Below are 16,533 nucleotides of genomic sequence, written 5' to 3' on the forward strand. Positions count from 1 at the left end.
GCAGTCTGCGGGATGTTGAGTGGAAGGTTCTCAACTTCCCCGTGCTGCTGACGCATTGTTATGGACCCGACCTACATTTGAGCTGCCATCAGTGCTAATCTTTTTGGCTTTGTTTCCAGTTAAAACCTCCAAAAGCAAAGCTTTCTGACTGGGAAATGGACACATGCAGCTGATATCAATGGTATTTCCCAAGCAGGCGTTTTAGTCCACTAAGCTGCTGGGCTAACCAAGAAATTCATTGTTGTGGATTACTGGTCAGATTTCAGGCATTTTTCTCTCTCTTTCATTTCTTTGCACAGAGTGCTGCCCTGCCCTCCAGGGCCACTGTTAGCACTGTTGGCTAAACTCACTGCCTTTGGCTGCAGTCAGGGTTTATTTAATCATCTGCAACTTTTAAATAACGATGTCAACGGTGATTTCACCTGCACTGGCTTAATTTCCTCTTTATATTTTCATGTTTTTACCCACCCATGTGACATATATCTTTACTATTGTGTTATACATGCATTTTGCACACATTGAGGCTCTTTCTATTCTCTCTTTGTCCCTGCAGTTCATCCTGATCTTCACAGTGATCCAGTACAAACCCATTACTTACAATGACTACGTGTATCCCGGCTGGTCCTTGGCTATTGGCTTTGCCATGGCTCTGTCCTCGGTTGTCTGCATACCCATCTACGCCCTCTACAAGATCTCAAAGTCACCAGGAGCTACCTTTAGAGAGGTACAGCTTCCCCAAAAGTCTCCTCTCTGTTCAGCTGATATAAAAAGCTCTATAGTTAAATACAAAAGGCTAAATTTCCCTCTGAAGCATTTAAACAAATTTTCAAAAAGATCAACGTGTTAAAACATTTTTGCAGGCAAGAGCTGCACTGCAAATTAAATCACTTAAAGTTTTAACATCATCTGAGCAACTGAAAAGCTCTGAACTGCATATCAGCTGAAGTATGTTTGCCGAATAATGGAAAGAGCTCTTTCCATAATTCAGTTGCCGGTTTGCATTATGTAAGCTCTAAAAGCAGTCGAACTATTAGTTTAAATCATAAACGATGTTTAAATATCAATCCAAGCGTCTCTGCTTTTGGCAGATGAGTTTGAGGAGGAAAAACTGCGTTGCTGGTGTCAGTTAGTGCTGAGGTCACTTGAACTGCCAGTTGAAATTTTATGATCCTTATTGCCGACAGCTACACTAGGAGTGAAAAGCTGGTTGTCATAGAGACTGGGAAAACAGAGCAAGGCACCATATGTGTTAGGTCTGCGTTTGGGGTAGAAGGCCTAAATGCAGACATTGCAGCAAAACAGGCAGGCAACAATGAACAAAACTGAAAACACAAGAAGATATGATGAGATATAAACAGAAAGATATGACCTCACAGTGAATTGCAATACATGGCTAGCTTCCTTCTCGCTCTTTCTCCTTCTCTCTCTGCATGGCTGAGTCTGGCTCGCTTCCTGTTAAAAGGAAGTTCTTCCTCCCCACTATCGTCAAGCATTTTCTCACAGGGGAATTTTTGGTCAACTGATGTTCTCTCTCTAAAACTGCAGCACCTTTACCTTACAATATAAAATGCCTGGAAATTATTATTGTTGTGAACTTGTGCTATGTAAATAACACTGAATTAAGAAACGCAAGGGAAGTGACATATTTTTTTTAAAAAGGAACAAGAATAACAAAAAACCCACACACATGAAAATGAGCAGGCTATAACAGTGCACTTTTTTATGCAGTCTCTCCAGGAGGACATTGTAACCACACTGATGCCACATGTTTGGTTTTATAAAGATCACAAGTGCTGCAGAACTGTTAATAACAAATGGGAGAAAGTCTAGAAAGTACAATGTGTGTCAGCACAAAGCTGCCCGGCTGTTGGAATACTGCAATTTCTGACAATTAGACAGGCCATAAATCTTGTTTAAGAGATGTGAATGTGCAATGGCAGCTGCTAAATTATCAGATGAACTAAAAAGCATGGAGAGAAAATGAAAGTTAAGTGGAGTTTAGTCACAGTGGTTATGTGTGGGAGCTACTGAAGAAAGGAAAGCAGCTAAAGCGTCACTTAATGAAAACCTAATTTGACTTCATAAGTCTTGATGTTTCTGCTCTAAAAGGCTCGTCTGTCTTTCTCTCTCAGAGGTTGAAGGCAGCGTGCCGAGCACATCCAAAGTGGGGCCCTGCCCTCCAGGAGCACCGGACAGGCCGCTACGCCCCTATGGCCTCCGAAGACACTGTGGAGGCCCGTCCCTTAAAGGAGAGGGATGAGCTGAAGGAAGAACAAAAGGAGAAGGAAAAGGAGGAGGGAAAGGAGAAGGAGAGGAAGGATGAGATTAGCCTCACCATCCAGGGAAGCAACGGCTCCACCAACACACACAACAACCCCAACCCCAGCGCATAGACAGCACTCCGCTCTATCGGCATCAGGGGGCAAAAGCCTCACACCTTTCCCTTTTCCTCCCTTCTCCTTCATCCTCAACCCCACTTTCCCACAGTCCTCTGTGGGGGAGATCCCATTCACTGGAGACCTTTACATATTGTAAGGGCTTATTATATCTATCCTAACCTCTTCTATCTATCTGTGTGTTGTCTCTACATAAGTGCAGAAAAACAAAATGAAAGGAAGAAAAAAAGAAAAATTGGCTCATCACCCAAAAGATTTGTGCGTATGGCATCGTGTGCGTGAGTGAGTGAGTTGTTAATTTGTTCCACATAATTTAATAATATTTGGGGGGTTTTTCCTTTCATTTTCTTTTTTGTAAAACTTGTATACGTCATCTTCATATGCCATTAGAGGTACAGTAGATTGTGAAGCTGCATGGTTATGTTTTTGTGCATGCAGCAGCATAGAGACACACACTGTTCTCCTTTATACCATTAGCTGGTTCTGTTTGGGATGGGTGACTTTGTAGCGGCAGCTGGAGACTTGTTGTGGTGCTGTAACATGGAGGAGAAGGGTAAAATGTGCCTGTATGGGCCATTTACAGTCTGACAAAGATGGTAAAAGGCTCTGTTGTTTAGCCAGATAAAAAAAAAAAGAGGCGAATACTCTCATTCACACTCATACAATCTGTATATTTTACAGCACACAGTGACCTCAACCGTAGTTGATCTCAGCTTAAGACTAAGCCTGTTGTTTTTTTTATGCTGCTTCTTCTTATAAAGGAAAAAAAAAATCGAAAGAGCACAAATATTTAACAAACACCCAAGATGATAACTGACACTTAGGGCTTATTTTCTCTGGAAATTTCCTCCACTGGTAACTTTTTTTCCTCCTACTAAAGCTGCTTAAACCTTAAGCAGAGAAACATCAGTGAACTGTACTGTAACTCTGCATTCGCACGCATGTGCACACACAAACACACATACAATCATTGTTTTTAACAGAAGAGGTCCCAGTGCCCAATTCTCAGGATCGAAGCGAAGGTGAACTTTGTGGTTCCTCGCTAGTGGAAACCTTGCTTCGACTGAGTTGGCCTGTTCTAGATTTTAGGGACTTTCCTTGCTGTCCAAAAACGCATACACATACACGCAAACCAGGTCAATGCAACTCCGTATATATAAGTATATAAATATATATATATATATAGAAGTGCCATCTCTTATTAAGTCTTCCAGAAATTCTGTTTGAGTGAAACTCATCATGAGATGTGATCCGTGAAGGAGAATCCAGGCTAGGAAGTATAAAAAGTGTGCCGTAGTCTGTGTGTGTCCTATGGGTCGTAGCAATCTGCCCCATTCAGGCATGTTACCAAAAACATTTCCTAAGTTACCTGAGTCCTGCACATGTTTTTGGTAACATATGTTTCTCAGAGACTGACACGTCAGTCACTTACAGTCAGTGGAAACCTTTAATGTATTTACAGACATTTGTTTTTAAAAGCTCTGAGCCAAGCTGTGCTGTAACTGGCAGAGACGGAAAGTAGAGAAGATGCTGCTTCTTTCCAGAAGAAAAACCTTTTCATTGATGTAGTTTTACATGTAGCTGCATAGTACTGTTGTCTCGCTAGACGTCTCTTTATTACCTCTCATTCTTGTAAACTTAGTAAATAGTAACGACCGCATATGTTTATTTTGTACAAAAAAAGTGACACTACGGAATCACATTTAACCGTGTTTACCATTCCTCATCTGTTACTTGACTTACTGTGGTTATGTCGGAGGGTGACACGCAGTAGGGAGTGGACTCTTTAGCATGCAGGGTCATGCTTCCCCGGAGACCGGAAGGCCTCCAGTAGACTGCTGTGGAAGTGTGGTGTCAGAGATTTATATGGTGGTGTGAAGGAAGAACAGGGCGAGGGTTTTCTATTCACTCCTCCTTAGATGTTGGGAGATGCTTTTAGCTCAAAAGGCAAAGTTGTGTCTCCAATTCCAGGTTCTTACAGTTTGTCAGATTATCCAGACTGGTTAAATGAGGGCTGTGATGTGCAGGTAGTGAACATGTTAGTATAATAAAGCAAACTGTCTATTATATGCCCCATATTTATTTGTAGAAACCATATTCACTTTTTTGCTCAGAGTTGGAGTAGAATATCGATGTCAATCTCATAGCTACAGTTGGCTTACATTAGCATAACAACTGGACTACAGCTAGCCCAGCGCTGTGTCTTGGCTGGTGTCTCAGTCATTAACAGGCAACTTATTTCATTTTCGGTTAAAAACAAAAAGTAATATTAAGAAGAAATATAGCAAATTCATTTTTAATTAGTGGCCATTTGAAGAGCAGGGATGTGAATTTTTCTGCACAGTCACAGTTGCCTAAGCTAACGCTGTAAGCTTAGCTAACACAAGCTGTAGTGTATTCATTCTTTACCTTTCAGTCAGAACTTAAAATAAACACACTCCCAAAAATGGTAATTGATTCAGTACATACCTGTATCAGATGTATTTAAGCACAATCTCAATGTAAACTGGCACATATTCTTGTGACTCTAGGAAAAGCGCAGGGGTAGCAATGATGGCTGCATACTGCTTTATTGGAGGGCCTTCTTTTGACGGTGCCAGAGCACTTTCACAGCTTACTTTGACTCTTAATGGAACTGAGCCATCATTAATTGCATCTGTGACCAATAAAATGTCAAGAAAAAAATTCAGGTCCCCACAGTTGTTTCTTCAGAAGCAGAAAGTGGTTTTTAATATATCAGCGCAGTTGCTCCGGTAATCCACAAGATGGAGCACAAGATTGGGAGTGGAAAAGTTGGCTGAAGAGGCTAAATATCCTGACAGAAACACTGAAAGAGCCCAATAAGCACAGTGAGCATTCCAAGACGAGCACACATTTCTACTGATCGTATTTAACGACCTTTTGCACAGGAAAGAAAAGCTGATAGGAAGCTGTTCCTGTAGATGGAGAACTGTAGCTTTAGTTGGTTAGCGGACTGTTTGGACCCTCTGGTTCTGATGTGTTCCTGAACTATCAGGCCACATGTGGTGGATTTTTTTGTTTTGTTTTTTGGCAGGGAGGTGGTAGAGTGATTAGTGTTTATTTCTAATTAAATTACTCCAAAACCAGGTGCTCTGTGAAACAATATATTATCACCATCTGCTAACCTAGCTTAACCTACCACGTTGGATACGTTAGGAAGTCTGCTTTATTGGTAAGGTCTTGCTTGCTGAAAAAGATGATGAAGAACTTGATTATTCTCAGTGTATGTCGGGACAGCTTGTAGCTCAGACCACGTCCTGTCTGTGATTGCCTGCCTCGTTGTGTTCATGTTGTAATAAGTGAAGATTAGCCAGCCTGCTGCAATGCTATCTCTCTATATATTTCAACCCTGGCCACCTCTGCTGGCCCCCGCATCTCCTCCTCACATTGTACAGTAATGTAAAGAAAAACATATATAATCAGACTGTGCGTGTTTTACTTTGCTTTTATTTCTGGGGTGGGTGTTCATTTTTTTTTCTTTCTTTTTGGGGGGTTGGGTCTTGAGGGGCAGATATCGACTGAGGTTTTTTTTGTTCTTGTGTTTGTTGTTGTTGTTGCTTTCAGTTTTTATTTGTTTTTTTTTTGTTGTTGTTGTTTTCCCCCCTGATTTGTAGTGTAATGTAGAAAATGTCGAGTGTACTGTGTATTCTGTGTGTAGTGGATTAGCTCTAACTGCTGAGCCTGCATGTAGAGCAGGCGTAGTGTCAGTATTGATGTCCATGTACCTCTAATCTAGTCCTACTCTGCTAATCATATACAGTCTATCTTTTGTAGTAAAAGAAGGACAAGTACATATTTTATCCTCTGATTTTAACCGTTGTTTATCCACGTTCAATGACGCAACTTTTTGTTGGTTTTTGACACTGTATCCACAGAGAAATTCCGACGAAGCCAGCTGGTATTAACAAAAGCATTGCCAAACAAAAAGCTTTGCATTGAAACTTGAACTACAAAAGAGTGGTTAGTTTGTACTGTGTGCTCTGGTGTAGACAGTGGCAGCCACTATATGACAATGCTTTTTTTTTTGTTTTTTTGTATGTGTGTGTTTAACAGTATTACATTGACTTTCATCTGTGCAGTGCCAACAGTCATACATCACTGTTTACTTTTAATATCCTGTGGCCCTCAGTGTGAACAGTTTGCCTTTTTTTCTGTGTAGTCCTTAAAAACAAAAAAAAATTAACGACATCAAAACACCAAAATTACTCAGCAACCACGAGGGAATCGGCATCAGGAATACAGTTTTTATTCTTGCGTGTAATCTTGTTTTGTGTGGAAATGTAGGCAAATTACGTGCCATATGTTTCAGAAATGGGTCCATCTATTGTTTGATTTTGATTTAACTATGATTTCTTGATAACTGCATGAATAGAAAGATGAAACTTGACTACTTACCATCGCTTTCCACTGCTGGCAGCTGTGCAGAAAGTCACTGATGTTGATGAAGAACATTAGCTAGGCAAAGGTTTACAGGACAACTGATCCACTGTAGTGAAAAAACAAAACATTTGCGCATTTTGCATTGCTTTCTCTGTGAATTACAAAACATTACCTCTTGTATTTCTTACTACTGGTCATAAAAGCATAATGTCATGTCACAGCACTTTAAAGAGATCATGAGTGTTTATATAAGCAACACAATGTATAAATATATAATTACAATAATAACTCAAACTTCCATTTAAAAAAAAATTAGCAAAACAAGAAAAGTAAATCATGTCTGTTCAGTGTTCTGGCTGAAGGACACTGCTTTGTTGTTGCTATGCCAATGTGAATTGTTTCATGGGTGGAGTGGAGGGGAAAAAGCACAAGTAAAAAGAAAAAATGAAAAGAAAAGAGAGCACAGTTCTTCTGGTACCTTCTATCATATCTGTCTGTGTATCTAACCATGTCTGTTCTTCGTGTTCTTCAACCTTTAGGGCCAAAATTCATTGAAATGTCTTAGTCCTGTCAGCTGTGTATCGTAAGCTATTGAATTACAAAATGATAAATAAAATCTATTTTAAAGATCACTGCTCGGTGTTGTCTATTCAAGTTTTGTTGATTTTAATGCACGTACAGAAATGATGGTTTTACTACAGAATAGAATACTTTATATGTATGGAAATGACTTGAGCTACAAAAAAACAAATCACAGTACAGAGACTACAAGATTGAAATGTTCACATCTTTGCGAGTAGGGATGGGAATTGATAAGAATTTAGCAATTTAGATTCCATTATTGATATCACTTATCGATTCAAGACCTTATCAATTCCCTTATCGATTCTCATTGGCTCCACTTTGAGAGTCACCAGCATATCAAAGACATTCATACAAATGAATTACATGCTGCGTGGTCAAATGTTTGAGCATGTTGGAGGTATTTCCCCTCTTTGTTGTGATCAACATTGGGGTTATTACTCAAAACAGTTACTACATGTTATACAGAACGCTCTTCTTAAAAGTAACGCGGTACGTTATTTAATTACACCCAGGAGAAAGACATTCATTATACTACTTTTGTTACTTTCATGTTACTCTGTAAAATTATCTGAAACACACTGTCTCATAATTACCAATTAACAGTTTGATCTTTCCCTTAGTATTTAGGGTATGAACACAAAGCCGACAACGCAAACTTTAAAGCGATCGTCACACTGACTCTACTGCAGAAACATGAACAGGTATAAACAAGCTGCAGCCTTACTGCTCATCCGCTTCACTGCAAATGACGGCTCACTTTATCACTGTGCTGGGCTTGGGTTTAGCAATCACTAACATCGCTATGGGTTCTTGGCTAGCTTAGCGTTAGCATGCTGTCTTTGCAGATGCTTGTGAAGAGCCGAAGTTATGTTAACAATTTAATCTAGATTTTTCTGTCCTGGAGCAGTCTCCACTTAATCCATCGCAGTCTCATCCTTTTGTGCAATGTGGACTAAAGTTAAAGTTGATAGCATGCAGTGTAAAATGCACCTTTACTCAGTTTGATACAGTATTACCTATATTAGGACTGTTAGTTTTACATCTTCCTGTACAGCTGACAATTAGTTTGGACACACTGTTTCTGCTCATCCTGTTGCATCATATTTTGAAGATGTACAGATGGCCGACCAACTTTTCTTTAAGTCTCTGAACACAACAGCAAAACTTAAATCTTCCTTCTATTACCCTTGAACTTGTCACTGTATATGACTAGCCTTCCCTGAGCCTGGTTCTGCTAGAGGTCTCTTCCTGTTAAAAGGGTTTTTTCCCCACTGTCACCAAGTGATTGCTCATAGAGGATCATTTGATTGCTGAATTATTGTAGGGTCTTACCTTACAATATAAAGGGCTTTGAGGCAACTGTTGTGATTTGGTGCTATACATGTAAAATTGAATTGAATAGAGCCTTCATGTTTAAAATTACAGTGTAAAGCTACTAAATCAACACTTCGAATCAACTTGAGATATCATGTTTGCTTTATTTTTCATGAAATAGTAAAAAGTCACAGACCTAACCTGGTCATGAAACTACTCGTCACTAAACTTTAACTTTCAGCCTCTGAACATGGGCTAGAAAAGAACTGCTGCAATTCACTAAACACTTGATACCTTTTTTGTTCAAAAACCCATTTAATTTAAACTGAAAGTCTGCAATAACTGTTTGATTTAAAATCCACTTTGGAGGTGTACTGAGTCAAAACTGCAAAACAATGTTACAATTTTAAGTACGCCCTCATGCGAGAACAGAGGACTTGTATCAGGATTGAAAACTTTCATCACAGGAAATAAGTGGTTGCTCTGTAATGATTTGAGTGGGATCAAACCAATCTGCTCCTCACTCTATGGGTCAAATACAATGCCTAGAATTAAACATGGTGACTTAAGAAAGTCTTGGGAAATAAAGGGACTTTAAAGGGAAAGGGTATTAAACTGTCATTTCCACTGTTAAGCAAAATTTTCAAAGTCTTGCTAACCTCTTAACATTTAATTCTTTAACACGGCTAAGCTTGGATCCATTTTCTTCACGCTTTTTAAATAGTGCATGTACAGTGATTCAACATATATGCACCCATGCCAGTGAAGCTGCACAGGTGATCACTTACTCCACTGTATGTCCTGGATGCTGGATGTAATGATCACACTACCCATGTGGAGTCAGAAGAGGGCAGTATGGCTGTAAATATAAAAGAAAATCATCAACATGTAGGCAAAGCTTCACCCTTCTAAGTCAGCACTGCTGTGAAGAGTGCCTACAAGCAAAAGATGAGCAAGAACAAAAATGCATATTTTGATTCATGGGGGGGAAAGACTGAAGCTTCTACTTCTCTTTTATCTGGATATGGATATTTTAATATCTTAGCTGAGTCCTAAAATGAAGCCATGCGTGGCGTTGTAATGTTCATCGACACCTACGATACAAAAGAGATGCCGTCTTTAGAGCCTTCTGTCTTATTTATCTTTACTGGTACAATAGCTCCAAAAACCACCCTTGATATATAACCTGAATCTCTAAGTTCTCATTTGTTTCACTGGCATAAAAATATCTCATCATTGAGCTAAGGAAACTCATAAACGCAGTACAGTGGGTAACTGATTAATGGTTCAGGGATTGTAAGGTTTCAGAATTAGCCTGAGGAAATAAAGATTTCTTCAGTATTAAAGGAATTACATTATAGTCATCAGTTTAAAAAAAAAAGACTCTGTTAATAGCTCATTTGTAATATTTCTAGATTCTGTTTCCCCATTTTTGCTAAAATTTGTGCCTTTTCATCCAAATGAAGGCTTGTAGTGTGAATTCTTCCAAAATGTTTTTTTTATATTTATGCTCATATTCATTGCATTATATCAGATACATCCACCGCTTCTGTCCTCTCAAGTTAAGTGATGATTGATAGATAACAGCCTTAACCTTTCCAAGACCTTTGTAACACATCAAGATATCATAAATATCAAATCTTTTTTGTACCCATCAGACGAGATTCTGAGATAAGTAGCCCAGTAGTCACCATAGGTGCAGTATGTAACCTCCACAGCCCGTTCTCTTCATTTGTGAGGCATCTTGTCGCAGACCAAAAGCATTAACCCGACTGTGCTAAGAGACCAAAATCCAAAGGAATCATCGATTGAGACTGATGACTGCCGGACCCCGCAGCAATCTGGGCTAAAGTGGCTGAAATGTCACGTAGGATAGATGAATGGACACATCAGATTCATCATCCTTAAAATGTTCAGTGAGGTCCTTCATCAAGTGTAATCAGAAAAGGGCAGTGAGAGTGTGACTGTAAGACCCAACAGACTCCTTTACAGGCACAGCAACTACAGCCAAGCTATTTTATCACTGGGTCATAACATCCATCATGGGTACCACCAGGCTACAGGATTAAGCTACATAATGAACACAGCTAGATGTCAGTGGCTTGTTAGCCGCTAACACACACACACACACACACACACACACACACACACACAAAGCTTGTTATTCTCTTTGCTGGTGAACTATCAGGTCTGCTTATAAGTTACAGAATCCCATCAGTTACAGCAGTTTTGTTAGGAAACTACATGATGCAATGAAGTGCCTCATAGCTGCTGAATTCTAAGTACCTTTCTGGACAGTAACAGACAGAGGACAAGTGTGGAGGCGTAACTGCTGATTGTTATCCACGAATACTTACCATATTCTACCGAGAACAGCAGTGGAGTGTTGCAGCCTTTGTGTTGAGGGGTGGCTGAAGGACATTTCCCAGACTGAAGTTTTCATTTTTGACAGAAAGTAATTTTGCTGCTTGTGGGTCTATTGTTGCTTGTTGTTTGAAAGGTGACTTTAGTTCTGGGAATCCATCTTAGGAGAAAAGAAAAACAGCCTTCATTCAGGGTCACAGGCAAGCAAGCTATTGGTCCTTCACCTTTGTCAGGTGTAATATATGACATACCCACTGCTGTGACACCTTTACTTTATAATACTGCGGGCCACATGAGTAAGTTCAACCTTAAGTGTTAACCTACAGTACATTTTGTATAATGGATCCATTCTTTAAATCATTTGTCAAACAAAAGCATGCAACTTTTTTCTCCTTTTTAAAAAAAGAAATCTTTTATGAGCCTTTTTTATTTCAAAAACCTTGGCTAACCTTGGCTAATTAGCATAGTTATATATTCTGTTGATTAGCAGCAGTTACTGACCTCAGAATAAGTTCCACAAATAGGACATATGGGAGGAACATAGAAAGCTTATACCAGTACAGTTGATGTTTTACAGCTTGATGTAGAAACTTAAAAAGCACTGAATGCTGAAGCATTGAATGCTAGCATGAAGTTAGCATGAAGCTCAAACCACATTTCGGCCCAATTTTGTAACTTTTGTTGGTTACAAAACTTCAGAGGTCTAGCATCAAACATGCCAGAGTGGGACACGACTCTTTATGTACAAAAAAGTGGCTATGACAAAAAGCTAGGTGGAAATGAATATGGAAATACCATTTTCCCCTGCTGGGCTTAAGCCTAGCTATCGTGAAACATGTACATCTCTGGACTGGGAGAGAAACCCAGAGAACATGCAAACTCCACACAACTAGATTGTGGATTTGAACCCAGTAGTCTGTTGCTGTGAGGTAAGAGTGCTAACTGCCGCATCACTGTGTTACCTAGTATGGGAATGCTGTGGAGAAAGTGGTGGACAAGAAGACATTACTGATGGAGAGAGCAACAGGCTACAAGGAAAAAGCGAAAAACAATCTGAATCTTTATTTTCATTCCTGTAAGGGATTCTATATATTCTCCAGTTGTAAATGTGAGTAAGTCTTACAGACAACTGCAACAAAAACATGTTATTACTGCAATGAAAATGTGATGCGAAGGTATCAAATAACCATTACAACAGATGGAAAAGTTTTTAATTATTTACACCTATACCTGTTACACCTAATACTAATTTTGACAGGCCCATTTATTATTTTTTGGACCAAAAAGTCCAGCTGCCTTCATTTCGAGCCCTTAAGAATATTATGACCTAAATTACTGTGGACCGACACAGAAGTCAGTGACTATGACATCAGTGATTTGTGGCTCAAGGATAAACACTGTAGATGGTGTTGGTGATTCTAATACATAATTATATTTATGAATACAAGAATGTTACTTTTATTGAGCTGTTCATGAAACAAGTCCCTGTTAAATAGTTGATCTGTCATTTGATTTTAAGTCATAATTTATTACATGGCAATATCTTTCCTAAATTAATTACATGATATTTAAAGCCTTGAACTTTTTGAACTCTCACAAGCTAAAATGAAAATAAACCTACCCTCAGATAAATCTAGTTTTAGAATAAATAAAATATTAGAAAAAAATAACACTAAATGTACTGGCCAGCATGACATCAATCTCTACCTTGTGAAATCCATATTTGAATCCCCAACGTTGACTTTCTGGCTACCTCCATCTCGGTGTTTCGAAACCACATGTGAGAAGTAAGGGGGTAGATCTGACTGGGAAACCAAGGACACTCCGCACTCTTAGGGCAGGGACTTGTTGTATACAATCTGAAATCTTTTTAACAACCAGAGGAGTCGCCCCCTGATGGTTGTTAAAAAGAATACAAGTTTAATACACTCCGGCTTTGCCTCTGAAGGCGTGCAGGATATTTCGATCTCAAAAACTTTGTTGTTCTCTTGTTATTTTTTACAAATGACCACACGTCCATTTTCATAAGCTTGGTAGTTGTGGCTAGTAAACATGTCAACCTGATGACTGCACTTGATCATTACGTTTGCCTCTTTTTAATTAGCTGATTTGTATTTATAATTGGTAAAAACTACTGATTTAATTGACATAGCATTTACTCTAACTGATTCATTCAGTAATGTAGTGTAGCCTTCTTCAATCTGTCTCTGTCGCTGACAGATTTGAACACTGTCTGAGCATTTTACAGAATTTGCTATGTTGGCTGAGCTGAATGTTCAGCTGCAAACCTGTCAGTCTCCCAGTAATTGCTTTGCCACTCTGTATTTCTTTTCGGATTACCAAAAGATAGTAGAACATGTCAGCTGTTAAATTGAAGGAAAACAGTCTCTGTAGTAAGCTAACAACACAGACTTTATTAAATTAACATAGTGTTGTCTTTGCCAAGGTTTTCACAATATGTCCATCTCAGGAAAAGTTAATTCCTGTTTCCTGAAGGGTGACTCAGCATATCTCTTATGAATTAAAGAACAGCGAGTGTTTTTGTCAGTGCTGATGCAAATATTTATAGAGCATGTGGGGAAATGTGTTTTCTTGGCACTGCATTAGCTTTTAAATCCCACAGGTGCCAAGTCAGTTATAATACCAAACCTCTGATGCCAGAATAGAGCGAAAATGATTCTTCCTAGGGTTTTTTTTCTTGCCGATATGACATATTATTTTATACAAAAAGAACATTTAAACCACTTAACATCTTGATATCTTCTGAATAATGTTGCTTGTGGGAATAAGTATTCATGTTGTACAAAAACCCTGCACTGCAATGGTCTGGTGGATGTTACCTCCCAACTTTTTGGGGGTCAATACCCACTATTAAAGTAATTAACTTATTTGCCAGGCCGAAGTTTGAGAAAGCCTTGACAGTGCTTAAGTTAACTGCATTAAGATTTAGGTTGACGGGGGAAAAAAAGGTGTAGGCCACATGTGGAAACTGAGAACTTGCTCCGACTTCCCAGGTCAGTCGTTCTCTTTCCCTTTGCCGGGTGTTAGGCTGTCATGCCCACATTGACTGATTCGGATCAGTGGGTCCTGCGAATTATTCTGGACTGCAGAAGGTTGGAGAAACGGACCGTTCATCACCTTAATGGAAGAGTATTGATTGTGGTGCAGAAGCACGACCTGTCTGCAATAGTAATGGACTTCCTGAAATCACAAATGAAAAGGCATCGGGGGATATCGAGGAAGATGGGAGACACTGCTCCCATGATTGTTAGCACCTTGTTATCTGTTTGGATGTGTACGTGCCAGGCAGCACCATTTCTTCTAATAATGTGCTCACATAGATAAACCTATTAAGGAATCAGTTCTCCATAACATGAAAAATTTAAATCTACCAGACTGGAAGCGAACCCTATCTTGTAGTGCTGACAAGATAATCACCTTTTTAAACTCAATAGAATGGGAGGGAGAGCCTTCAGTTTTCAGGCCCCTCTTCTGTGGAACCAACTTCCAGTTTGGATTCGGGAGACAGACACTATCTCTACTTTCAAGATTAGGCTTAAAACTTTCCTTTTTGCTAAAGCATATAGTTAGGGCTGGACCAGGTGACCCTGAATCCTCCCTTAGTTATGCTGCAATAGACGTAGGCTGCCGGGGATTCCCATGATGCATTGAGTTTTTCCTTCCAGTCACCTTTCTCACTCACTATGTGCTAATAGACCCTCTGCATCGAATCATATCTGTTATTAATCTCTGTCTCTCTTCCACAGCATGTCTTTATCCTGTTTTCCTTCTTTCACCCCAACCGGTCGCAGCAGATGGCCCGCCCTCCTGAGCCTGGTTCTGCCGGAGGTTTCTTCCTGTTAAAGGGAGTTTTTCCTTCCCACTGTTGCCAAAGTGCTTGCTCATAGGGGGTCATATGATTGTTGGGTTTTTCTCTGTATTTATTATTGTGCTATCTACTGTACAATATAAGGCGCCTTGAGGCGACTTTTGTTGTGATTTGGTGCTATATAAATAAAATTGAATTGAATTGAATTGAATTGGTTGCCTTTAGCCTTCAATTGGAGTCAGTCTTCTGTTAGTGCAATAATCATTTGTTGATTTTTTCTGGTTTTGGCCATTGGCCCGTGAGCGTATTTCGTCATTAGGTGCTGACTTCTAGCTGGCCTTGAATTGAATAAAGCTCCTTAGAGCTCCAGAGTCATGGTTTCTAATTCACAAATGGAAAATTTGGAACCTAATCCAGACTCAGTGCTGGTAGACATGTGCTCTGTAATAACCAAATGGTGAGAAAGCTGAGGTTGGGTACCCCAAAACCTCATGCATTGCTCAAAACATTGACCTTTACCAAAATCTTAGCCAAGTTTGTTCTAGCTTCTTAAACTTAATCATCCACTGGATGCACTTTAGATGGCCTAGCTGTCAAGGCAAGAACACACTCCTTGGTGGACACCGAAAAGGAGAAGTTCTTCTTATTGCACTGCTAGCCCTTGGAGTCTAACAAAAACTTGGAGGTCAGGGGGTCCATCCCTACAAAGTCTTATTTACAGCCTCTGATGATGACATTTAATGCTAACTGCCCCTTGGGGATAAATAAAGTCTTTCTGATTCTGATGATGGCATTTGTTTAAAGTCTTACAATCCAAAACTGCCTTCTAGTTTTTTGTTCAGCACAGATTTTTTCTAGAATCAACTTTGAGGATCAGTATCATAGTTTCAGGAATGAAACTGCACCAATTCAATGTCTGTGACATAGAGTAATGAATGTTTCTGCTAATTTACTGGAAAAAAGCTATAAAAATCGCACACTAGGCAAACGTTCAAGGCTCATATCACCATATGGGTTAGAGGGTTGGTCAAAACAAGTTATAGCATATGAAATGTCTCCTTTCACGATGTTGAAACTCGATTTTGTTGCCCTAAACCTAGTTGTTTTTTTTAAATTTAAATAGGTTTAAGTCTTTAATCTGCAAGCTTGTACAATCCACCACTGTTTACTTGATGTGTAGCCCATGCTCTCTGATGTATCTGCTTGAAGCACTCCTTTTCTCCACCGGTCAGTGTAATCCCTTTATTCTGTAACGTCACGTGTCAAAATCACTGACAGCTGTCAAGGTGTGAGGGCCAAGGCATAGGATGATGGACTGCACACTCGTCCACAATGTGCATGTATGTTTGTGTTGTGGCGTTCCGACTGCAGAGCCTAATATCATAAGACTCTCTTGGCCTCCATTCGGTCGCATTTGACAATCCCCTAAGTGATTAGTGGAACAAATATCTGCCTCTCGTATTACAGCTGTTGTTTTGCCGGCCATTTGTAAAGCTCTTGTGTCTTGCATGTTTTTCACTGGGAGATCATCTCATTACACAGCAGAGTGTGTGTGTGTGTGTGTGTGTGTGTGTGCGCGCGCGCAGGTCTGCCTTAAATCGCTGTTATCCCGACATCTGTTCTGTGCATGTTATTGATTCTAAC

At 39.6% G+C, this 16,533-nt stretch overlaps 1 protein-coding gene across 2 annotated transcripts in view; it reads left to right on the forward strand.

Moving 5' to 3' along the window:
* Nucleotides 1-7,429, forward strand: part of slc6a9 (solute carrier family 6 member 9) — an 81,854-nt gene extending 74,425 nt beyond the window's left edge. For both annotated transcript variants that reach the window (XM_031730720.2, XM_039602206.1), the window contains 2 exons: nucleotides 554-724; nucleotides 2,133-7,429. In XM_031730720.2, the coding sequence (XP_031586580.2) occupies nucleotides 554-724; nucleotides 2,133-2,393 (432 nt within the window). In that variant the 3' untranslated portion in view covers nucleotides 2,394-7,429. The remainder of the gene's footprint in view (nucleotides 1-553; nucleotides 725-2,132) is intronic.
* Nucleotides 7,430-16,533: the final 9,104 nt, after the last annotated feature.

This window comes from Oreochromis aureus, linkage group 18 (genome assembly GCF_013358895.1).
Source record: "Oreochromis aureus strain Israel breed Guangdong linkage group 18, ZZ_aureus, whole genome shotgun sequence".
In the NCBI taxonomy this organism is placed as follows: domain Eukaryota; kingdom Metazoa; phylum Chordata; class Actinopteri; order Cichliformes; family Cichlidae; genus Oreochromis; species Oreochromis aureus.